At 35.4% G+C, this 26,496-nt stretch overlaps 1 protein-coding gene across 5 annotated transcripts in view; it reads left to right on the top strand.

The window, feature by feature from the left end:
• The window catches only part of LOC109054507 (formin-like protein 2), a 29,393-nt gene extending 3,485 nt beyond the window's left edge, over positions 1-25,908 (top strand). The window contains exons 3-28 of one of the 5 annotated variants that reach the window (XM_042757942.1): positions 2,688-2,768; positions 3,890-3,966; positions 4,094-4,177; positions 7,304-7,453; positions 7,552-7,660; positions 7,775-7,851; positions 8,499-8,592; positions 9,361-9,435; positions 9,548-9,658; positions 9,758-9,907; positions 10,061-10,162; positions 12,768-13,122; positions 17,818-18,024; positions 18,264-18,284; positions 18,449-18,573; positions 19,044-19,246; positions 19,771-20,005; positions 20,142-20,210; positions 20,298-20,378; positions 20,492-20,621; positions 21,167-21,330; positions 21,443-21,544; positions 21,623-21,724; positions 22,788-22,911; positions 23,153-23,268; positions 24,654-25,908. In XM_042757942.1, the coding sequence (XP_042613876.1) occupies positions 2,688-2,768; positions 3,890-3,966; positions 4,094-4,177; positions 7,304-7,453; positions 7,552-7,660; positions 7,775-7,851; positions 8,499-8,592; positions 9,361-9,435; positions 9,548-9,658; positions 9,758-9,907; positions 10,061-10,162; positions 12,768-13,122; positions 17,818-18,024; positions 18,264-18,284; positions 18,449-18,573; positions 19,044-19,246; positions 19,771-20,005; positions 20,142-20,210; positions 20,298-20,378; positions 20,492-20,621; positions 21,167-21,330; positions 21,443-21,544; positions 21,623-21,724; positions 22,788-22,911; positions 23,153-23,244 (3,120 nt within the window). In that variant the 3' untranslated portion in view covers positions 23,245-23,268; positions 24,654-25,908. The remainder of the gene's footprint in view (positions 1-2,687; positions 2,769-3,889; positions 3,967-4,093; positions 4,178-7,303; positions 7,454-7,551; positions 7,661-7,774; positions 7,852-8,498; positions 8,593-9,360; positions 9,436-9,547; positions 9,659-9,757; positions 9,908-10,060; positions 10,163-12,767; positions 13,123-17,817; positions 18,025-18,263; positions 18,285-18,448; positions 18,574-19,043; positions 19,247-19,770; positions 20,006-20,141; positions 20,211-20,297; positions 20,379-20,491; positions 20,622-21,166; positions 21,331-21,442; positions 21,545-21,622; positions 21,725-22,787; positions 22,912-23,152; positions 23,269-24,653) is intronic. The other 4 variants (XM_042757941.1, XM_042757944.1, XM_042757943.1 and 1 more) reach the window with 4 other exon arrangements.
• The last annotated feature ends 588 nt before the right edge of the window (positions 25,909-26,496 follow it).

Genomic DNA, 26,496 nt, shown 5'->3' with positions numbered 1-26,496 from the left:
TCCATAATGAGTCTTGTCAGAAAGCAATTTTACAGAACTGTTATATAACCATATCTTAGTCAGAGGTTGTTACAACTGTCTTTTTTCCTTTTTACAGAAAATTAAAGTCTTTATTATACCCAGTTTTAACTCTATAAAGCCTATGGTATCATATTTGATATACAAGTTTCATGGCCTCTAAATTATTAACCTGTTCAAAACTTTGTTGAAAAACCTGTTGTACAAAATCTACTACATGCTTTTTGTCATCTGTCTGATTGATACCTTATAGATTGATACTGTTTTAGCAAGTAAAAGGCCTTTTAGGGGCCGTTTACACGACAACGTTTTCAGCCAAAAATGGTGACATCATGCATCATGCATATGAAACCTCATAGTATGTGTAAGGTATGTAGACATGCACAGAATGTGTCGATTTTAAAGGCAAGCGCGAACATACATACACAACAATGGCGGAGTATACTGTTGTTTACTTCACCAATATTACAACCACCAGTGGAGACGCATCATATACGTCATATTATCATCAATTCCCTACAGGTACTGTTTACTAGCAAGGTGACAGTGCCAAGTACTGGCCGTTTTGGCTGTTTTCGCGGATATGTGTAAACGTGAATCGTTTTGACAACATTGTCGTGTATACGTGAAACTTTTTAAAGACGCAAAGGAAAAACTTTTCAGTTTTTGACTACATCGTTGTCGTGTAAACGTAGCCAAAGTATAATTCTAAAAACGTCCTCCTTCAGGTTGTGTTACATTTGTCTTTTAATGTGAACTCTTTAATGATTTTTATAAAATGTAAGAATAACTTTTACATTGTAATATTTCAAGATGAAAACTTGCTGGACTAAAGCAACTTGATTATCAATGCTTATTTATTTATTTTTTCAGAAAAAAAATATTAAAAGGTAGAAAAAACATTAAAATGTAAGTATTAAATATGATACATCAGGCTTTTGAGGAATTTGTACATCCCTCAATCATCTTTGTATTGCATTACATTATATGTTTTGCCTCCCAGAATAAAAACTACAGAGCTACAATCATAAAACAAAGTATAATACTATTATACTACTGGGAGATATAGAGTGGAAACTGCTATTTCTGTGCATTTTATAGGAGTAGTCTGCTATAATGTTATAAAGATACAGTATCTTTAATTTACATTACAAACTATCAGAATCAAATTGTACATTTCTGATCAGTTGATGGCTATGAATAAAACAGAGGAATACTATATGAGCCATAAAAACACAATTATTTTTTATTTGTTTATTTATTATTTTTCATTTGTTGTCTATGAGTTCAGTAAACTGTTCCATTTCAAATAAATAGTTTGGCCATTATTTTATATGTCAGGTTTTACAGGGTAATACTTTAAAGCGTAAAAATGACAACCCATGTGCATGACACCCTAAACCCTCTTTGGCTTTTGAAAAAAATATTTAATAATGTCAAAACAAAATTCCAGCTACATAATATTGTAATGTTTGACATCTTTATTGTGACATTGATATCACATGAATCTCTGTGGCAGTAGCTATTTTAGCCATACCAAGTGCTCTGTTGAGGTTTCTTGGGTTTTTATTCAGTGAAATAAGACGAGACACTTGCACTCTGGTCAGTCGATTAAATAACCACTGGAATACACTTCATTTCTGTCCATTCCGCTACAGGTCTGTTTTCATGTCGCCCAATTAAAACGTTGTAATTTTCTTTGTTTTATTTCCTGTTGGCATACCTTATTCAAAGAATGATTCCAATAAAGCAGATATCTTTTTTTATTATCTTTCACATTGACAGAAAGCACATCCATCAATGTTAGTAATCCATCAATGTTTTTAAAGTTGGTTAAATGACACAACCTCTGACCTTTTAATTTTGTTTTATTTCCTGTAAACCTGTACAACTTAAATTGATCCAAGTTGAAAATGAGTACAGATATATAATCATCCTAATACATATACACAGAGGAAAGTTCCCTTATCATAATTAAAGTTCCCAACGCAGGTTTGGGAGGAACCTAATCATCCAGTCCTGTTAATTATCACTACAACCGTATATAAGCAGCGGTCACTGCTCCAGCAACAATTCTTCCGGCATCCCTCCACTTCCACTTCTCCTCTAATTCCTTATCTTTTTCCTCCATACTGTACCGTCATATGAAGGGGTTCTTACTCTGAGCTCGAGCTGAAACCTCAGGTTCGAGCCTCCTTCGTGGACAGCAAGCCAAGCTCGTTTATCATTATCTGGCAGGGCTGAATGGGCAGGCGAACTCATGAACAGCACCACTAAGTAAACATTCTTTATTAATACAATCTTTCTACATCAACCCTATCATGTCACCATGGCTACACTGCCGTAAGAGAAGGAGAACATGGCTGACAGTGGAAATGTTTGTTGAGGTGAAAGAGTGTGAAATGCCTGCTGTCTAAATAATGAATGATCATATCTCAGTGATTGCCATGAGGCTTACAAGGCTGAAATGTGGTTCAGGAGTGATTGGGTAAAAGTTAGACTCTGCGAGGAGTTGAATGATTGGGAATTAGATCAGAGGATAACTGAACAGAAAAGAAGGTTTGCTTCATTAATGTTTCATGTTGAAGTTGGGGAGGGGTTTGAACTTGCTTCAAGAGGAGTGATACATTTGAATAATAGAAATAAAGCATCATTTTTGTGTCTAACAGGAACGATTCCAAGTGAAAAATCCTCCTCATACGTACATTCAGAAGCTCAGAAGCTTTCTGGACCCTGCTGCCACCAGGAAGGTGAGTTATGCCTTTTTGTCTGCTATATTAAAAGCCCACAAATATTTAAAGATCTAGCCCTGGTATCCAAAGTTTGTACATTCAAACTCTTCAAGGAGTGATCATCATCGTGCCCTTAAGCAAGGCACTTGCAGTTAGTATACAGTAGATGCACATGCATGTATGTATGAAGATGCCTTAGAGGAGTAGTTCACTTCCAGAATGAAAATTATGTCACAATTTACTCACCCTCCACTTGTTCCAAACCTGTATGAGTTTCTTTTTTCTGTTGAACACAAAAGAAGATATTTTGAAAAATGTTAGTATCCAAACAGCTGATGGGCACCATTGACTTCCATAGTAGGAAAAAAACATGGAACTATGGAACTCAGTGGTGCCCATCAACACCAAAATTTTTCAAAATATCTTCTTTTGTGTTCAACAGAAGAAAGAAACTCATACAGGTTTGGAACAAGTGGAGGGTGAGTAAATGATTACAGAATTTTCATACTACTCCTTTAAATTAATTATATATGCAAATAAAGAGAAATGTCTCCTACATATTTTAATGATGCATCTAAGTAATGGAAGAAACACCTACCTCTTAAATTTAAAGGCCCATCCAGAAATCCCTATTATACAAGTAAAGTCATTCAGCACTTATATAAAAACCATTAGAATATAATTCCTCTAATGTAGGGCCTTTCAAACTGGAGTAGTCAAACTGGATATCAAGAAGGTGCTAGGAGGTCTGTTTTGTGTAGAAATTTGGGGTCAAATATTAATAATGTTACATTCATAAATGTAAATAATAAATAAGGTTTTCTAAAATTTGGATATGTGTTGATATACGTAGTGTCCTTCAAGGTTATAAGTGTAACAGCACTCTTGTGATGAGTAAGAAAGATCATTTTCAAGATCGTCAAACTCAAAAAAAGATGTGAAAAAGGAAACAGTCTAAAAATATGTAAATGTTTGTAAAATATTTACTTTCTGATAAGTTGACAACTTATTATTAAGTAAATATTTCACACTCATTTATCATCAAAAAGTTAATGATAAAAGATTGGCATTTTCTACTTTCCAACCAAATCAAGTACATGCTTGCTCAGAAGTGGACATCTCTTCCTCCTCCTTCACAGAAATTTAGAAGGCGAGTTCAAGAGTCAACACAGGTGCTCAGAGAGCTGGAGATATCTCTTAGAACCAATCACATCGGGTGAGTCACATGTCCAATGAATCAACCTCAATGTAACATGAATAAAGTTCATTTTTAGATCTGTGAAAGGTTTCTTTTGGGGTATTCAGTTGGGGAAAGGCCAGTAAATGTTTTGTTCTTCATTTAGGTGGGTGAGAGAGTTTCTTAATGAGGATAATAAAGGGCTTGATGTTCTGGTGGAGTACCTGTCTTTTGCCCAGTATGCGGTCACGTAAGTAGTTCTTTTGCTTGTCAATCATAATTTTTGTCTTTGCTGCTGTCTTTTGCTTTTGCTTACCACCTCAGAACACTCTAATTGGTAAGGTTTGTCACAACAGTCGACTGTTGTTGCTGAAATCTTGTCACCAGTCACTGCTGGGTTGCTTCTGACAAATGAAAGTTTGGGTGATGAAATAGATAAGTGCCTCATTTAGCAGTGACAGAAGGTTTGATGGATGAAAATTTGCAAGGTGTGTTTTGAGGTCAGTGTGAAAGCAAGATCGAATTCAATGAATTAGATTTGTGAAAACTGTTTAAAAAAATGTTTTGCATGTATTGGGCATGGCAGGATCTAATGAAACTCGGCATGGGTGTCCTAAGGTGTAGGCAAAGGAAAGAAATGGAAGTAATGTTAGTGCTTCTAATAAAGAAAGGATCAATAGTTGCCAGCCTGCAGAACAAGTGTTGCAGGATTAGAAGTGGACTATGGGGATTAGGGCTGCACAATTAATCAAAATTAAATCACAAAGGCAATCAATCGCAATTAGGCAGAAGCTGCGATTGTCATCTTTCAGTGAAGCACAGTTCTGTGATCAGCAGTAAATCTCCACCCAAAAGCCAGAGGGCACTCTCGCGCTGAAAATCCAAATATGCCCCGAAGAAGAAATCGCTGCAGCTGAATAAACAGAAGATTTAACTGCTTTTATTGATTCAACGTGACTAATAAACACACGACTACGGCAATATATGGTTTATCTGAGTTCTTATTATTATAATTTTCATCATAATAAAGTATATCTATAATGAAATTCTAATCGACATAGCCTTTATCACTGCTTAGAATACAATGGAATATTGTGTGCCTTTTATTATTCTGTTTAAGAAGCCACATCATCTCACAGAAGTATTTATTTCAAACACTCGACTGACGTTATGAAGTGAGTTTGGAGTAAAAACATGTTATTAAATGTTGGATTTTCACGTGCTCTCAGATGGAGCAGCATTACTACACAGAGCCTTAGTTTACTGAGAAGATATGCAAACAGCTGTCATTATCGCAAATGATTTCATAGATTACATAATCCTACAATTATATCGTCTGCGATTATGAAGGCGATTTTGCGTAGCTTGTCAGTGAACTACGGCTCTGTGTAGTAAATGGTGCTCCACCTGAAAGCAGGTGATGGTGATTTACTGCTAATCACAGAACAGGCTTTACTGACAAAATGTGCATGACAATCGCGATTAATTGCGTCCGATTAATCGTGCAGCCCTATTGTGTATGACTATATGGATTGATTGAATGATGTTTTTTGTGTATAGATTTAAAAAGTTTTTTTATTTGCTGTGTATAGTGTTAGAAAGGCCATTCCAAAGGTAAAGAGCCATGTAAGGAAATGCTCATCTAGTTTTTTTAATTGGCACTGCCAAAAGACAAGAGTTTTGGGACCTTAATGAGTTTGTGAAGTAGTTTGTGTCAGATAGGAGAGACACACCAAATGTGCAATTCTATGTGCATCAGGACCAGAATTGGAAACCACTGCTAGGCACAAGGCTGCAGGCTGAGATAATCACAGCCATTCTGATATAGAGCGATATCACATGACTACGAGTGTGATATTGCATTTATACAACTGTTTAATGGCACAAGTGTGTAAATAATTAATAAACAACCACAGAGTGTCTTAAAAAAAAACACATTTTGTATGCAGAACTACTACCTTCCGCCACTGACTCAAATCTCAAGTTGACAGTTTAACATCTTAGCCCAACATAACTTTAGAACTAGTAACGAAGGAACACTGAATTGCTTCATTAAAAGCTTATTGTATAACTGTATTAAAGCTTACTGTATTATGTAGAGTATTTTAAGAGAGAGATGGACTGAGTGAGTGTGATTACCTGCATCTGATAAAGCATTCATTCTTCAGCTCAATCGCATATACAGAATAAAACATAAGTTTAAATGTCCACTGATGAAAGCAATATCTTTGTCGTAGTATCCTTTCAACTGTTAAGGCTGAATTCCAATGCCAGCGCTGCTCAGTGCATTTGTTGACTCCGTCTTAAAGGTGTTATTAAAAGTATAAATAACTTCTTTGTTTACAACCCTGTTACATATGTGTATACAGTAGGTATGTGCAAAGCTGCGTAGTGTAAGTGACATCGCCAACTACTGGACTGGAATACAAAATAAAGCATTTTTATCATTTTTTGCGGATCCGTATCAACAGGGATCATTTTAACAGCATTGTCATCTGTATGCAAAACTTTTCACAAATGCCATGGAAAAACATTTCCATTTTAGTACATCGTTGTCATGTAAATGTACCCTTAAAAAGAGTTTGGAGTCTGGAGGACTGAACTGTGTTACATTAAAAAATTAAAATAAAAGGCAAAAGTTTCCTTATATTTATCAGTTGAAGGAAGCATATACAAGGAAAACAACAATGGGTCTAAAATGGAACCTTGTGGCATACCATATTTGACCATTTAGTTATCCTTTTACATACACTCTCTCTCTCTCGCTCTCTCTCTCACACACACAGGGTTTATCAATCTGACAGTTAGGAGACCATGAATCCAACACAAATCCTTAAAGGAGTAGTTCACTTCCAGAGTGAAAATTCTGTCATCATTTACTCACCCTCCACTTGTTCCAAACCTGTATGAGTTTTTTTCTTCTGCTGAACACAAATGAAGATATTTTGAAAAATGTTGGTATCTGAACAGTTGATGGGCACCATTGACTTCCATGACTGCCCATCAACTTGTTCGGATACTAACATTTTTCAACAACAACAAGTGGAGGGTGAGTAAATGGTGACAGAATTTTCATTTTTGACATGAACTGCACCTTTAAGCCGGTTCAAAAGAGTGGTTCTATAGAATCAGAAGCAAACCTAGTAGTATTAGCAGTGAAATACAACAAAATTTGGAAGACAAAAGTCATTTGTTACCTTGACAGGTAACAAATAACTCCATTAACTGTGGAAGAGCCTAAAATGAGACTGAAGCAAACTTTCTCAGTGAGGAGGAGTTGGGAGGACACTGTGTTTTGTAGTACTTTTGACATAAACAATACACAACCTATACATCATTTTCTGTTTGGGCTTTAAACTCTTTTATTCTCTCTCAGGTTTGATGGAGATGTAGCAGAGAGCACCACAGGTGAGATTTCTGTAGAGACCCCTTGGAGCCGGTCTATAGAAGATCTCCATGGCGACAGTAATCTACCATCACCGGTCAGCGGCAGCAGCATACCACGATCCACTAGGCACTCCTTAAGGTAGAAGCACACAAACAGACACAAGCACATTTGTGTTCATTCTGAAAATTGGAAAATATTTTTACAAGACCGCCCTTAACATTGTATTGCTTTCTTAGGTCAAGTACTTTGCCCAGTCGCAGAACTCTGAAGAATTCACGTTTGGTGTGTAAAAAAGATGATGTTCATGTTTGCATCATGTGTCTAAGAGCTATTATGAATTACCAGGTAAGCAGATTATGAAATGCAAATTTTAAAAACGGCTGAATTTAAAAACAAAACAAAAAATATTTAAATCTCTTTTAATTTTTCCCTTTTCTGTATCACACACTCTTTGGCTGGTATGGCTTCAACATGGTTATGTCCCATCCCCATGCTGTCAATGAAATTGCTCTGAGCCTTAACAACAAAAATCCCAGGTAACCACACACACACACACACACACACACACACACACACACACACACACACACACACACACACACACACACACACATATATATATATATATATATATATATATATACTGGTTTCTCTTAACCAGCATATATGTGAAAACATTAACCATTGCCCTCAAACTTTTCTACAGTTTCTTTGTTTAAACCTCTCAAAATGGTTGATGAGAAGTCTTTTATCAGTCAAGGCTTTCATCCAAACCCTTAAGTTATTACATTTGATCAAAATCCTTTTTTAGCAGGGCTGTTCTTTGGAAACTTTAGCTATAAATGGATGAATTGTCTGTCAGTTGTGTTGATTAAGGTCAATAGAAGATAATAGTTTGTAACTAAGACTGTTCCTTGAGACAATGATACAGAATCTTTCAAAGCCATCAAACAAAACCTTTATGAATACCTCCTTGTATAGGTGAATTCCTCTAGTATTTTCCCAACCATAAAACCAGTAGGACAATTTGACCTGCCCCTTGGAGATTTCTTGATTGGTTAAGAGTTAAGAGTATCTGGAATTGTAATTTTTCCTTGGAATGTTTTATCAGAGTTTGTAGTACTAAGTATTTTGTGCAGGTTTTGTTTCTTGATATAAGTGTCCTTTTGTCTTTGTTGTGCAGGACCAAAGCCCTAGTTCTGGAGCTGTTGGCCGCTGTGTGTTTGGTCAGAGGAGGACACGAGATCATCCTTGCTGCTTTTGACCATTTCAAAGAGGTAGGAAAGGATATTCTGTCTTCCATCATTTTTCCATTCAGTTTATTTCACTCTGATGTAGGACAGGAAAAATTAAAAAGATAGTCAAATACTTAGCTTTCTTCTATATATATTGAGATATTTAAAAATACAGGAATTTCACCAGATAACTTGAATAGCTATATTTAGAAGTTAGTGGGTTGATTTTGTTAGGGAGTTCATATGCATAGAAAATAACAATAATTCAATATATTTTTGAGTGTGAAATCCTTTCAGGACTTTCAAAAATTGGGTGTTCATACTTGGGTTTATTGATTTATTTGTTTATGTATCTATGTATTTATAGATATAAAAAAAAAAAACTTACACCTCTTTCAGTAACCATTTCGGTTATTAACATAAAATAACAATAAACATTAAAAATCTTCAATAAATCAATAATAAAAGAACATGTCCCACACTTTATAGATCTAATGTTACTTTTTTTTCTGCTGGTTTCCAGTCCTCTGCCAGTGTTTGACATTATTTCACTCATGGGTAACATTTTAAGTTGGTGGGCTTCAATCATATTTACATTTCATGATACATTTTATGATTCATCATAAAAACAAAGGAAATAACTACTTTTATAAAATTAACCAAATTACAGACAATTTAGTAATTATATTCATTAATACAGAAACTTTCACAAAACTACTCAAAGCAAAAAGCTAAATTACAAAACCGGAAAGCCCAGTGTTGTTTTCTGTGGGTTATTAAAACATAACTTATGTCTTTTATGTTTCTCAGGTCTGCTCAGAATCCCAAAGGTTTGAAAAATTGATGGAACACTTCAAAAATGAAGACAACAATATTGATTTCATGGTGGGTCTATATTACAGAGTCCTTCCTCTCTCCTCTGGAGTGCCTTTTAAACTGACAAGCTCTCACCACCACTGATGTCATATCTCTTCATCATTCTCTGTTCGTGACTCAGGTGGCATGCATGCAGTTCATCAATATTGTGGTGCACTCAGTAGAGGACATGAACTTCAGAGTTCATCTCCAGTATGACTTCACCAAGCTTGCTTTGGATGACTATCTGGAGGTATGAAAACTGTTCTTAGTGTGTTAAAGTATTTTCTCTTTACGCTCAGTCAGAAACCCACTGTTGTTTGCTGTCTCTGGGGTGTGTTTTTGTGCACAGAGGCTAAAGCACACTGAAAGTGATAAACTCAAGGTGCAGATCCAGGCTTATTTGGATAACCTGTTTGACGTTGGGACACTTCTAGAGGATGCAGAGACCAAAAATGCTGCCCTGGAACGTGTGGAGGAACTGGAGGAGAGTCTCTCACATGTGAGCAAATACTCAGACACCACATTTTCTGATTCCTTGTCATTTCCTCTTAGTTTTCAGCATAATATATATACATAATTAAATAATAACACAACAGTTATCTGAGTTCTCTAGCATATTTCCCCTATCTCATTCTATTCCTCATGTTTGCAGATGACAGACAAACTCTTAGAAACAGAGAATGAGGCCATGTCTAAAATCGTGGAACTTGAGAAGCAGTTGATGCAGAAGAACAAAGAGTTGGATACCGTCCGGGTCAGTATCACACCACCTGACTTAGAACCCAGGGCCCGTATTAACATAACATCTTAAGGCTAAAAGTAGCTCCTAACTTGCCAATTTAGGAGAAAATCTTAAAAATAGTGGGCGTGTCAGTCCTAAATTTAGGACTCCTAAATTTTTGCTCTAAGAGTATTTCACAAAGCGTTTTAGACTTAAAATTATCTCCTAAATTTGTGAAATGTTAGGAGTAGTGAAGAGGACTCCTAAGTAACTAAGACCAAATCTGAAATATCCTAAAATGGCTGTTGCCAGCAATCTACCTTGGAATATAAACATTTTAGAAAAATTTTTTCTAATTGGTTTGGTTTTGAGGTTATCCCAACACCAAATGTTTGATTATATCCTTAATATATAGCTGATCGCGTCCAGTTTGGTTTTCTTTTATGTTTGCATGTCTTACTATCAGCCATGATTATTCTGCTAATTAAAAGGCTGTTTATATGCATATGAACATATTTTATTAGTCGCTTAGTCGCAGAAAAAAAAAATATCCACATGAAGTGGCGAAGTCACGCAGTCCGTGACGGACAAATGGTAATATATTACATTGGGCAGGACATCCATATGGTCACCTAACATTCATCGACCTTAAATATGGCTTATCATCTGAGATATGTATGTAGTAGCATTAGTTCAATCTAATGTTAGCCTAGGAAAAAGTGTGCATGTTTGTACGGAGTGTGGAAGCTGAACGCTACTGTAGGACAGATGGAGGTGTCGCTGCGATCATTTGCTCTTAAAATACTTCATCATTTTTGGTCATACAGATAAGAGTAATGCATCTTTTGTATCTGTAAAGACTCTACGTTTATTCGTGTGCACTCAGAATAGTAACAAAATGTTGTGCTTTTGTAAAATAATAAAGCAAAAAGGATGCGCTTTCTGCCGTTTGGGACTCTGTGAACTTGAGCATGTCACTTAGAAACTTTGTGGATGCTTGCCTTATTGCAGACATGAAAAAATATATCTAAAGAGAGTGAAACTTTTAAATGAACTAATTCAAATAGAAAACAAATATTCTCACATTATATAATCCATATGCATACAGGTGCTGTGGAGATAAGTCAGTGTTGCATACTTCATCTCTTAAATCGAAAACAGAAAGCACTAGTGTAAAAATAAATTACGACGTTACAATAAATTAAAACATTAATGCAGTTCTCCCTAACAAATTCATAATTATTATATTTGTTGTGCGCTGTGGCAGGCCTTTTTTGCGTGTGCTTGAGTGCTTATTAGGCTATGTAGGCAATTAAAGGCTCATTATTATGATTTATATGGTTTATTAATAAAAGTGCAACTAATAGTCAACTAAAGCTTAAAATGAACACATATATGTAAGAGGCTGACAATTAGCTGAATATGTAGCCTACTTGTTTAATTAGTGACACCTAGGCTGCATTTTAAAATCTTTATTTAAATTTGGCAACTAACATTTTTATTTTAAAACCTTTATTTGAATATGGCAACATAATATTGTGCTCTACAATATTTCTATGAATAAATCTCTGACAGAGACTATCAGCCAATCACTGTGTGCATAGTTAGTAAGTGCTGACATCATTCATAGCAACGAGGTCAACCCCGCCCTTACTCTTAGCTTAAGACTTCTGTCTATTCCTTAGTAAAAGTTTGTCTCAGCAGCTTTGTGAATAGGTTTTAAGAAAAAACTCTTAGTTAAAAACTTTTACTGCTATTTAGGAGAACTCTTAGTTGTATGATAAAATGTTTTGTGAATATGGGCCCAGATCTATAGTTTGGATCTTATCAAATGGTTTCTAACAACCTGTCAACATAACACTAGATTTTACTTTTACAAATTAAAATCATATGAAAATGTTCCTTTTCAATTTATTTATAGGGCTGATAATTTAACACATTCATTTAGTACAATTCCATGCTATTTTAGAATTATTATAATATTCTAAATGGCCTTTAATTTTCAGTTTTCTTTTACGTTTTAGTAATATTATGTGATTTGTCTTTTTTATATTTCTATTTAGCTTTATTTTTATTTAAATTTTAGTACTTCAACTTAAATTGATTTTATTTCAGATAGTTGCCAAAGCAAACATGTCCAATTTTAGGTTTGTTGAATGTCACCTAACAAAACCAGAAAATATATGAGAGAGTGTTAAGAGGTATATGAACTGATGGCAATAATCAGCTAACATAGCTAGTTGTTTTTATTATCTGTGTTTTAATCAATTTTAATATCCGAATGTTAATGAGAAGAAGAAAAATAAAAAACACTTTTAGATTTTAATCTGTGTATGTGATGGACATCGGTTATGATTTTCTTTGGCATCTCCTTCGAAGGCATCTTGAGTAAAACAGCTCTGTATTGAACAAAGCACATATGCAAGACCTGATCCGATGTGACCTGTTTTACAGGGTTTTTTGCTCATAACCCCAAATGCCAGTCAGTTGATTCAAATGTCTAATTGATTGACAAACCAATTTTCTTAAAGAACTTCTAGAAATAATGTCACCATGGTAGCTTAATTTATTTAATAACATGTGATGATTTCTTGTTAAATCCTAAATTACTCTGTTTGCGTGCACATGTGCAATCCAGGCTGTGTACCGGGACGCCAGTTCACAAGTTCACACGCTTCGCCGGATAGTTCGTGAGAAGGATGAGACCATTCAGAGGCAGTCCACTCTGGAGAAGAAAATCCATGAGCTAGAGCGCCGAGGCAGTCTCCAGATCCAGGTCAGGGGTGAGGGAGATGGAGAAGGAGACGTGTCTCCGCTGCCGTCACCTCCTCAGCCCATGGCTCTTTCTCCCTGCCCTGATGCCATGGCCCTGGCCGGAGCCTGTGCCGGTGCAGCGTACAGCTCTAGCAGCACGTCCCAGACTGGAACTCTTCGAGCAATGGCCACACCACCTCCTCCTCCCCCTCCACCACCTCCAATAGCAAGTTCCTCTGGTGAGTAATGATTTCAACAAATCTGATGGTTCAGCGCTCATTTAATGAGGGTTTAATGAAATGATTACTTTCTACAACTAAAGATGATTTATTCACTCAATGTGACTACCATAATTTTATTTAATTGGAGTGGTGTAGCCCAGTGGTTCTCACTTCCAGTCCTTGCGCCCCCTGCTCTGCACATTTTGTATGTTTCTTATCGCTTCAGACGTTTGTTCTAGTCGAACGTAAGTGCCCTGCGAAGTGGATATCACAGGATATTCCACCATGATTCCAGTTTGACGCGAATGTATATGTTCCATTCAAAGTGCATTGAAGTGTGCAAGATGTGAATTTAATTGTATTTATTTACAGAGGTATAAGATTTCACACTTGTCCGTGTGTGAAGACATTGCACAGCGCAGATCCGTGAATGAATGTTCCAAAGTGAGGTAAACTTCAACAGATTTCAACTGCTCAGGGTGTAGGGAGCAATTAACACTGTGTAGGGACCAAGTCAATCGGAACACAATTCATGCACGGAGCTCAATTCTAATGAGCTGATTATCTGAATCAGGTGTGTTTACAAAGAGAGACATACAAAATGTGCAGAGCAGGGGGTCATGAGGACTGGAATTGAGAACCGCTGGTGTAGCCTAATGGTCTTGGGTTCAAACAGTGCTGTTACTTAAATTTACAGAGCCTGAGAAATAAAAGTTTATAGGCTGGCTTCCTTCATACGGGCCAAATGAAAAGTCTGTACCACTTTGTCACAAGGCCTGAGACAACATTCCCCTGACAGTGCCCCTGTTGCAAACCCTACAAGGCTTCATCTGTGAACTATGATGATTATCCATTTACCTTCCGGCTGCTCTAGGTGGATTTTTCCTGTATTGCAAGTAAAAAAAGATGGTTTACTAAATGATTAGTAAATATAGATAGATCCATTATTTTTATCTTTAAGTGTCAGATAACTGATAAGACGAACCCATATTTAATAATTGTTTTATGCATTTTTGCACAAATAATTGTTGCTACATAGAAACATAATCCCGGGTTTCACAGACAAGGCTTAAGCTTAGTCCCAGACTAAAAAGCATGACTGAGCTGTTTAAACTGAAAGAAACTTGCATCGGCATATCTCAAAATATCAGCGCCTTTGTTTTATCTCAAGATGCACACCAGTGATGTTTTTTCTAAGGCACATTTATAAAAGTTACTTTAATTTCAATTCAATTCAAGTTTATTTGTATAGCGCTTTTTACAATACAAATCGTTGCAAAGCAACATTACAGAAAATTATGTTTCTACAATATTTAGTAGTAGCTTATCAGTGGTGAATGTCAGTTTATGTACATATGGTAGAAATGTACGGAAAAATAAATTAAAGATGTAATCAATCAGACTATTAACAGCAGTTATTATATGATGCAATCAAACTTATAGCAAAATTTGGTAGTTCTGTACGTTGTTTCAGGGTTAGCATCAAGCTTAATGTCCTAATTGAACTATGGCCTAAGCCCAGTCTGTGAAACCAGGCCTAAATGCATTATGAATATTTGTATAATTATAAACATTAACTCTAACATGAAAAAGCTTGAGGTCAGAAGATATTTGAAAATGTTTTTGAAATAAGGCTTATGTTCATCAAGTCTGCAGTTATTTGATTAAATTTTCTATAGATATTTTTTAGTGCTGTCAAATGATTAATCGCGATTAATCGCATCCAAAATAAAAGTTTTTGTTTACATACTATATGTATGTGTACTGTGTATATTTATTATGTATATATAAATACATACACATACAGTAAATATTTTGAAAATATTTACATGTATATACATTTATATATTTATATTCTTATATTTATATTATATATAAATATATTTAATATATAAACATAACATATTTTTCTTAAATGTATACATGGATGTGTTTGTAATTATATATACATAATAAATATACACAGCATACACGCATATATTATGTAAACAAAAACTTTTATTTTGGATGTGATTAATCGTGATTAATCATTTGACAGATCTAATATTTTTGTATTTCATATAAAAATGTTTTAATATACATATTACATGTATTTTAAAATAAATGCATTATTGTACATTTACAAAGCTACATTTTCAGCATTTCAGCTACATTTTCAGGTTTTAGTGTCACATGATCTTTAAGAATCATTCTAGTATGCTGATTTGGTGCTTAAGAAACATTTCTTATTATCAGTTTTGAAAACAGTTTTGTGGAAACCGTGATGCATTTCTTTCAGGATTGTTTGATTAATAGAATGTTCAGAAGAACAGCATTTATTTTAAATGGGTATATTTTGTATTATAATTGTATTCACTGTCACTTTTGATTAATTTAATGCATCCTTGCTGAATTAAACTATATATATACATACATACACACACAATATATATATAAAGTGTTGGGGAAAGTTACTTTTAAAAGTAATGTGTTATTTTTTGTGGCAAATACAAAAGCCTTTTCACACTAAAAGTGAAATGAATAAGCCTCAGGCTGAAGGGAAAGTAAATTTACATCCGTACAGTAAAACACAGAAGAAGCGATTTCAACACACTTCAGTTGTTTGTCTAGAGTAATTTTTGCTTATTAGTATGGTTGAATGGGTCATCGAAGGTCAGAAGCAGCATTGGATCAGTGGTAGAGCATTGCGTTAGCAGCGCAAAAAGTTGTGGGTTTGATTCCCAGGGGAACACATGGTAGGTAAAAAAAAATGTTAGCCTGAATGCGCTGTAAGTTGCTTTGGATAAAAGCGTCTGCTAAATGCATAAATGTAATGTAATGTAAATGAAAATACATAAAGGATATTCGTGTTGTTTAACATTTAATTATTGCAGGTTTGCGTCATATTGAGTTGCATTATTTTTATTCATTTTTGAGGAATACTGAATCTTTTTTTTGTGTTTTTGTAATTGAGATGAATCAATGCATATTCATATTTATTTTAGAACTACAGTAACATCTGACTTCTCTCAATATGGGGACATGAGAGCTGTCAATCAATAAATTGTAAAATAAAAGTAACTTGTGTTACTTATTTGAAAAAGTAACTCGGATATTCTCTTGTAAATTAAAAAGTAATGCGTTACTTTACTAGTTACTTGATAAAAAGTAATCCGATTACATAACTCGCGTTACTTGTTATGCGTTACCCCCAACACTGTGTATGTATATGTGTATATATATATATATATATATATATATATATATATATATATATATACACACACACACACATTTATGAATTATGATTGATATACATTTATATACAAATTTACATAAATATAAATATCCACGTTAAGCTACTCTTATACTTTAAAAAATAGGTAATGTATTTTAGTTGTGTGATAGTCTATAGTTCACTGAATATATCCTAAGAAATAAGGAAAATTTGTAAATGTGTCGGCACATTCATAAAGTCCAGCTGATCAGAACTATTAATAATGTTTTTCTGAACCTAGATTCTATGACAACTGCCTAACTTAACTAAATACCTAACAGACCAGCTTTTACTGTGCACAATTGCGACATTGCGCAGAGCTGCATAAAGACTGTGCCAACATTTTTACCACAAATTAATGGCATTTGTGGGTACAGTTGTTTAAACAGCCAACATATATATACATATACATATACACAGTGGCGGCTTGTGGGTTTTAAACTAGAGGAGGCACACTAATTGTATTGGTCTGGGGATCCCTGCTGCTGATTATTATTATTATTTGCTTAACCATTTTAAAATGGCTTTTTGGTTGTTTTTAGTCGGAGAACGTTAAGAAAACGACACACATAGAGTAAGATAATATCATTTCACTTACCTGGCCTATCACTTGAAACAAACATCCATCCCTTAAAAGTCTATGTTAAAAGAGAGCTGCCTGTTGTGCCATTTAATTAAGTCGTGACTGCTGTAAAGTTACCCTATCCAGCTTACGAAATGTCCTCCCTTTATTTTTAATTTGTATATATACTGTTTGAATGACAGCTTGGTAAATCTGTTGGCGATCAAATATTCTATATCGCTACTCATCGTAAGTACTTTACATTACATTATCAGTGCAGCGGGAGACGTTCAAACTAATATCACATAATTTACGTCTCTATGATGATATACCAGAAGGGAGGCGAGGTTTCTTTTCTCAACACTCTTCCGCGCTGAAAGAGAACACTCGATGCTGATTGGCTAATTTTTTTTTCCAACTGAGGCACGAGAGCTCAACTCTCCCCCGGCCTCCTCCTCCCCTTCTCTAACATTAGCGGTTGTAATTACATCAGATTCGGCACATTCGCGATAGAAAATCACCGCTTTCCAACTTCAGGAACATGTTATGGTATTACAGCTGTGAATTTACAAACAAAAATACACATTCTGAGACATGAACTGAAATGAATTGTGAATTTTATTAACGTTAAGTCGTCGTCCTCCCATTTTCATCTCAACATTTTGGGGAAGCCGTGCCTCCCCTGCCTCCCCCGACGAGCCGCCACTGCATATACATACTGATTTGAACTGATTAAGTAGAAATGTAAATATCTAAACCAGTTATCAGTCTATCCCTTCTAACCAGTTATTCTTAGTTTCATGTTTTAATTCTGTTAAGTGGATACAGATGTGCTTAAGCTTGCTGTCTTAAATTAATTGTTAGCCACCAACACGTTCTCTCTCTTCTCCTGTAGTTCCTAATGGGCCATCGGCAGCTCTTGCACCTCCACTGCCGCCGCCGCCTCCTCCACCTCCTCCACCACCTCCTCCTCCTCCCCCACCTCCACCTCCCGGACATTCTATTGAGATCTCTGCTCCATTACCCCCGCCTCCCCCTCCTTGTGCTCCTCCTCTCCCAGGAAGCGGCACGCCAACTGTCATATTCAACTCTGGCTTGACGGGTATAAATGTGTACATGATTGTTTCAGTGTGAATGGATCACTGCAAATGTATTATTTTTTATTGTCTGTTTTGATTCTTATTATTTTTCCCTGAAATAATTTTCCAAGCTTTTGTAGATTTTTGTTCAGCATTTCTTAGTGCGTAGAAGCATTTCCGGCTTTCTCTTTCTAGACATTTGTGCTTTATTACTCTCTAAACATTTGTTTTTATCTACTCTCTTTTTCTCCCGCTCTCAAAGATGGACCAATCAAGCTCTTCTGTAGGTTTCCTGATATTTGTCATGGCCACCATTTACTGTCATGATCTAGTCACATTATGTGTTGTGTGTCTTTGCTTAACACGTCGTTGTGTATTTTTGTGATTCTTTTTAATCTCATTGAGTAGTTGTTTTGGTAGTCACAGGCCTCTTTTCTTTCTTGGCAGCTGTGAAAATTAAAAAGCCAATCAAAACCAAGTTCCGCATGCCAGTGTTCAATTGGGTGGCTCTGAAACCAAATCAGATCAACGGCACTGTCTTCAATGAAATCGATGACGAGAAGATTCTAGAGGTATTTGTCTGCAGCACTTTACATGGTGTGAAATGTGTGATCTCTATCAACTTCAAGTACATTCTGTAACTGCTGCTTACTAAAATCGCAATAAACAACACGTACAGATTACAGAAAGTCAAACATCATTGCCCTTAGCGGCTCATTGTACTTCAATAATCTGACACAATTCCAGGTGAAAACAATTTAGGGTGGGATTTGATTTTGTGAAATGAGAACAAATGATTGGATAATGAAAAGTGTTGGTTGCCTATCAGAGCGAGCCATGTTCTTGGATGGGAAGGTGTTAAGGAAGCAGAGCAAGAACATTTTGATAAAAGATTATGAAAACAATGTGTTTGAAATAATCATTGACCAGGAAGTCCTACTGTGCATGAATCATTTGTGCCATAAGTGGTGCCACCGTTTTCGAACACCAGGTTCTAGGATTGCTGTGGATTACAACTTTAATAGAATGTTTTGGTTTGCAGGATTTGAATGTGGATGAGTTTGAGGAAATGTTCAAGACCAAAGCCCAGGGCCCTGCCGTCGACATGACGATGCAAAAGCAGAAAGCTCCTCCGAAGGGCCCCAACAAAGTTTCACTGCTGGAGGCCAACAGAGCCAAAAACCTTGCCATCACGCTCCGCAAGGCAGGGAAGAGCCCAGAAGAGATCTGCAAAGCAATCCAGACGTAAGTTCCCCCTTTGTCATTAATGTCAAGATAAAGATGAATCATATTCTCTGTGAGATGATGTTTTACAACTGTGGGATTGCTCTTGTTCAAAGGGTTAGTTCACCCAAAAATGACAATTCTCCTCTTGGCTTATATCGAAATCCTCCAACATTTTTCTTTATAAATCCTCATTTTGTACTTCTAATTCATGACAGGTGTTTCCCTTACATCTGCTTGTTAGAACATCAGTCAGTTCTTGTTCTGTTCCTTCCACAGTTCAGCTCCTGTATCTCCTATCACTGCTGGTTTTTTGTTTTGTTTTGTTTTTGTTTTGTTTTGTTTTTTGTTTTGATTTAGTTTAGTTTAGTTTAGTTTTTGGTTTGGTTAGTTTTGTTTTGTTTTGTTTAGTGTTTTGTTTTGGTTTGTTTTTGTTTAGTTTTTTTATTTTTTTTTTTTTTTTTTTTTTTTTTTGTTCTTAATTTTGTTTTTTGAGGTTTGTTTTTTTGAACAACGCTCTGATCAGTTTCTCTCAACCCCCGCAGGTTTGACCTGCGTACAGTGCCCGTGGATTTTGTGGAATGTTTGATGCGGTTTATGCCCACTGAAAGTGAGGTGAAGGTGCTCCGCCAGTATGAGCGGGAGCGACGGCCAATGGATGGGGTCACTGATGAGGACCGATTCATGATGCTCTTCAGCAAGATAGAAAGGCTGCCACAGCGGATGACCATCATGGCATTCATGGGCAACTTTAGCGATAGCGTGCAGATGCTCACACCGGTAAGATGGAAAGAGAAAAAAAAAAGAGGAGCAACTACGATAGAATCATTGAATTGAATAATAACTCTTATTAATAAAGATCCATCTGAAATGTATTTATACATTTGTCTGTTTGCTGTTGCTGTTTTTCCTATAGCAACTGCACGCTATGATAGCAGCATCTGTATCCATTAAGTCATCACAGAAGTTAAAGAAAATCCTTGAGGTAAGCCAATATAACTTTAATATCACACAGTTTCTTGCAGTTTTAGAGTCTTACTTTTAATTAATTATGTGATATCTCTCATTTCAGATCATTTTGGCCCTGGGCAACTACATGAACAGTAGCAAGAGAGGAGCTGTTTATGGCTTCAAACTTCAGAGCTTGGATTTGGTAACATCACATTTCATAACACTTAAAAAAAAAAAATCATGCACTTTTTTGACATTATTAAGTTTATTCTGACATTATTAACTTTGTTTAATTGTAATGTTTCCTGACATTAGCTATTGGAAACCAAGTCCACAGACAGGAAGCAGACACTTTTGCACTACATAGCCAATGTGGTGAAGGAGAAATATCCTGTTGTAAGCGTTTTTTACAATGAGCTGCACTACATTGAGAAAGCTGCTGCAGGTAAGTCTACATAAATATATGTCTAAATATATGTCTTATATATATTATATTCTATATAAATAAAAAAAATATACTAATTAGAAATGGCAATTAATAACTGTAAATAACTAATTCTAAGACCTTTTTTTTGTTGTTGAAGCTAAAATATAAATATTAGATAATAAAAACACTTGCCTTGGCAACTAACTAAAGTAAAATTAGTTTAAGTACTAAAATTAATAAAACTGAAATAAAAAAAAATAATCTAAATAGAAATATAAAAAAAAAACTATTGAAAATGACAAGCACAAAAAAATCACTGACATTTATATTAAAATGAAAACAGTATAATTCAAAGTTAATAAATTCTATAATAGTACATAATACTAAAATAACACTTTCTAAATGCATTTTAAAATGTTCTTAGGTCTCACATTAACCGAAAGAAATACAAAAATGATTGTCCTCTAATATGCATTTTTTGCTTTAATATGCTAATATGTTATCTGGTTGATTCTACAGTAAGTTTGTTTTTGACGGTGAGTCTCATTATTCCCATGTTGCAGTCTCACTGGAGAATGTTCTCCTGGATGTGAAGGAGCTACAGAGAGGTATGGATCTGACCAGAAGAGAGTACAGCATGCACGGCCACAACTCCCTGCTCAAAGACTTCATCCATCACAATGAGGCCAGACTGAAGAAGCTCCTGGATGATGCTAGGATTGCACAGGTAGAAAAAAGCAGTGTATAAGGTGTCGTGGTGGCCTGGTAATGGTAAGGCTGTAGGTTTGAATCTCACAAGGGATAATCCCCATGATCATGTCTCTTGCATGTAATTACAGGATGCCTTTGACGATGTTATTAAATTCTTCGGGGAGAGCCCCAAGACCATGCCACCCTCTGTGTTCTTCCCTGTGTTTGTTCGCTTCATCAAGTCCTATAGGGTGAGTCTGTATGCTATCAGGGCATCAACTTCCTTCTGGTTCACACAAGGCCCAGATGTAATTTGTCGTTGTTTTCAGCAAGCGGATGAAGAGAACGAGCAGAAGAAGAGGCAAGAGCAGCTGATGATGGAGAAACTTCTGGAACAGGAGGCCATGATGGAGGAGCAAGAAAATCAACAGGTAGGATGAGTTGAGAGCCTTAGTAGGGCACACTAGGGCTGGGTTGAAAATATCAGTTTCTTGATTTTATCAGTTTTCATTTTGAGGAACCGATAATGATTCTCATATTCCAAAAATTGATCTTTTAGTCTATAGTATTTTTAGTTGATGTGTAAATAAAACTTCACTACACAGCATTTTATAGCATGGCTTCCATCCAACAAACTATTGATTGAGACTGGGTCCGATTTCAAATTCTGTCAATTTTATTATGAAATTCGAACAATAAATACCATTTTGGCACTTTTTAATTAGTTCAAGCAAAGTGCCATGCACATGAACTGAACATCTCTTCTTCTTTAATACAAGTTACAGCACAAAATAAACGTAAATGAACATGAAAAGGTATGTTGAAAAATACAGTACAACTTACTGAAATGTATCATGTCTATTGTAATCATACAATCAAGTTTTTCAACTACAGAAATTCGATTAGTTATCGATTAGTTATCTATAAAAATTTACTTTAGAGAGGAGCATTTTGCTAAATATGTATTATATTATATAATCATTAAATTTTTCCTTAACCTGTTCTTAAATGTTTAATGTATGTTAGGATAATGTTAGAATAAATCAGTATGTTTTAGACAGCCACCGTTTAAATATTTATATTTCAAAAAACTAATTTGAGTAGAAATATAATTGTCATTAAAAAAAGTTATGATAATATTATAAAAATTTTTTTTTTTTTGGTATACAGACCATTTAATTTTAACCTTAAATATTACAGTAATGTACCAACTGACAGAATTCCCTGTATGCTTTGCACCATTAGTTTTTAGTTAGTAGAGAATTTTGTCCTTAAACTGACAGGTACTGTACCTGTGTGAATCAATATTGAATCGAATTGAAATCAGAATCGAGTCGGAACACAAGCTCGTGAATCAAAATCAAAGTGAATCATGCAATTTATGTCAATAGCCAGCCCTAGAGCACACTACAGTGTACATTAAAGGAAAGATTACAGCAAAACTGTGTGCACTAACTGGATATTCTATCATCTATGTATTTGCACAAACACCAGTCACCATCTCACAAGGGCAAGCGGCAGCAGCAGGGACTGATTGCGGAGTTAAGGAAGAGGCAAGGCAAAGATAGCCGCCACGTCTACGAAGGCAAAGATGGAGCCATTGAGGACATCATTACGGGTAAGAACGCTTCTGGATGCAAGCTATACAGATTCATCTGATTGTACGTACGTCAAATTAATCTGTTTTCCTAAGTGTGTATTGGTCTTGTTCTTTAGAAAGTAACAGTAGCAGTAGACGCCATGCTGTTTAGACTTGCTGAGAGTTTAGAGGCTTGAAGTTTCTGTCTGATTCTGTGCTTTTTCTAGAGCTTCTAGCTTTTGGTGTTTCTGTGTTGTGATTGGCTATTATTTTGCTGCAGTGCTGAAGACCGTCCCCTTTACCGCACGATCAGCCAAACGTGGCTCACGGTTCTTCTGTGACCCCGCCCTCTCCGAGGACTTCCATTATTAAACTAAATTCTGTCCCCTCAGAAAGGTGCCTTTAAGTCCGTCTCTTCTTCACTCATCTCCTAGTCATTCCCTCCATCCTTCTCTCTGTTTCCTCATTTGTTTTCTGTTCACCTGGGTAAGGCCATTAAATACAGGATGGAAACGTGAATTCTCTGCATAAAAAATGCATGCATGCCTGCCTGCCTTCAATCATTTCTGTTCTGCATTTTGTTTCCTGCACACTATTTAAACCTAGTCGCAGATTTAAAAATCTGTTGAGTAGTTCTAATACAGTTGCAGGCAAACTTTGTCTCTTGGTAACCACCTTCCAACATGTCATGACTTATCAGAAGGATCTGAGTTGTAGGGATGCACTAAAATTACAATTCTGGCTAATATGATATGCTGAAAATATTTGAATGTTGTTGAAAACAGCTAAATGTTCTATTCCATTTTGTCTGAATAACAAAAATTTTAATTTAGGGATCATAGCATTATGTACAGTGTGAAGAATGAATATCGCCCTTTTCATTCTTCCATAATATTCTAAAGATTACATTTAACAGCATTAAATGTTGAAATATTTCTGTTTTGTAGATATTAACTTCACAGTTGCATTAATTTAATGCTCACCTAATAATAAATAAATATGCACAGTTCAATATTCAATATCAACCTAAACCAGTAAGTGGTAGAGACAGATAAATGGCCAATATTAAAATATGCTATTCCATTTAAATTTAAAAAATAATACATCAAAAACTATGATCAGTCATTTTAAATGAGTAGGTTTAGGTATCACAACATTATAATGTGCAGTATGAAGAATGAATATTTTCATTTTTTCATTTGCTGACGATTACATCTAACAGTGTCATTAAATCATTATTCTTTTGTACAGATTAACTTTACAATTGCCATTATTTGTTGTTCACTTCATCTCAATGTAAAAATAGGGTAAATTAGCATGCAGTGTTAAATATACAGTATCAACCATTATATCAAATATCCACTATTAAAATATTAAATTGTCAAAAAAAAGTTCAATTATTAGTGTGTTGTAAAGATTAACTTTTCCATAACCATAATGTAAAAATAGGGGAAATGAGTATTGTCAGTTATATATTCAGTATCAGCCATTATATCAAACCTATACCAATAAACAGTAGAGACAGATAAATGGCCAATACTAAACTATTCTATTCCATTTTGTCAATTGGTTTCCGAAACACCCAATGGTGTTTGCCAAATAACACCCACTAACCGATATAGTACCAGAATATCATGCATCCCTACTAAACTGATCTAAAACTAACCAAAAATCCACACACCTGCATGCTTTGTTCCCATCTTTGGCCCTGTCTCATCCATATCCACAGGCACAGACTGTAGTTGTGCTCACTGTGTAACGGTTGACTTGTTTTTCTTCAGACCTGCGCAGTCAACCTTTCCGACGGGCCGATGCCCTGAGGAGGAGTGGGAGAAGGAACTTGGAGGTACAGCACCTTCTGCTACACAACATGGAGATCACCACCTGCTAGCCAAGTTTGTTCAGCTTTTGAGGACAGAAGGTGGGCCAGTGACACTACTGAAAAAAAAGAACAAAAAAGCACACTTAGATCAATGGAAGGATGGATAAATGTGACACTGATTTTGTGGCATCTTGATTTAATGGACCGTTTTAAAGAACGTAAGATAAAGAGAACATTACGTCTAGCGTGGTGGATGCAGTATGTTGACTTGGTCAAATATTGTGGATCCTACAAATGGACATTGTGAAGAAAGATTGTGGTCTTTTATGATTTACTATATTCAGCATTGAGACATTGTGTGTCATGCACAAGACAGAGCAGAAATGCCAAAGGAAGTCCTTGGATTGGCCCACTTTTCATTTTCATTGTCATTTTACCTCTGGTTCTAAAACTCCAAGCTGAGTAGCTTTTTCTGAGGGGAAGATTTACAAGATGCACTTTTATTTTTATTTTTAACTTTGAATCATCTTAAAAATGAACTTTCGATTTAAAAAAAAAAAAACATGGATGAAATGCGAGAGGTAGATTAATCTTAAACTGGACTTGATACTGTAATGCTGTTGAGGATTACTCTTCTTTGCGACTGAAACATCCCATGAAATGTTGAAAATGTTTACTACCAAGCATTCACAACCAGTTTGACATTGTATGTACAGTACATCTCATTTTAATCACAGACTTGCTCTCCTACTTTTTTTTTTTTTAATCTCATGTGACATTTGTGTGCTGTGGAAAAGTGTTTTTTTTTTTTTTAAACGAAGACATTTCATTGGACAAAAAAAGTCTTTTTTTTAAATGTACAGATATTTTGCTACAAAATCGAGCCTGTTATTTTTTACATTGTTCATCCATTGTGGTGCTGTACATATTGTTGAAACAAACCAACTTGTCCTGCAATATCACTGGAATGTTATGAGCTTTTATGTTGTTTAGTATGACAGTATTATTTAATCTGATGGTGAAGACCGTGAATCAACTTACTCTGTGACCTAAATTGCTCTCTCCTCACTATTGTTGCATATGGTAAATATCTGTGGTTGCACGTAACACTTGAAAGCTTGAACAGACACTAGTGGCACATATAACTTTTTTTCTACTTTGAACTCTTTAACTGGAATCAGTGGTTGTGTGCAAATAAATCAATGACACCAGCACCATTAAAAACAGTGATTATTGTGTGGTCGATGCAAGAATTCACAGAGAGGTTTTTATTTGACTGAAAATCTGGATGGACACATGAGGATGCTCAATGATAAATGTGATGTTGGAGCTACTTGTGGGCAATGGTAACCTAACACTGCCACAAGGTGGTAGCAAACTTCTTGTGTTCAAGGATCTTAGCCATTTCTTTTCTGCCCCAGGTCCATATAACAGGCATTTGTACTATTAAACATGGCCAGATTACAGTTTAGTTATTTAAACCAGACCACATAAAAATGTATAGCTCTCTATCTCTATAAGTTTTATAAAATTCATATTACATTTATGCAGGTTTTCAATGACTGGTAATTTTTCAGTTTTGGTTTTCTGTCTAAAATAACCAACACTATTGCCGTGATCTGCAATACTAAAAATGAAATCCAAATAATTGACAAAAAGTAATATTTTGCTTGATGGCTGTACAAGGACAAAGCAGGTGGTGATATATTCAGCATAAATTGTCTAGAAATACAATGCTTTTAAGTACTTTAACACTAAAACTAAGACCCAATTTTTCAAATATGAGATGAGCAATGCTTCTG

The sequence above is a fragment of the Cyprinus carpio genome, chromosome A6 (genome assembly GCF_018340385.1).
Source record: "Cyprinus carpio isolate SPL01 chromosome A6, ASM1834038v1, whole genome shotgun sequence".
Classification (NCBI taxonomy): domain Eukaryota; kingdom Metazoa; phylum Chordata; class Actinopteri; order Cypriniformes; family Cyprinidae; genus Cyprinus; species Cyprinus carpio.
Note: the sequence above shows the minus strand (reverse complement) of the source record. Positions and strands in the feature narration are given on the sequence as shown.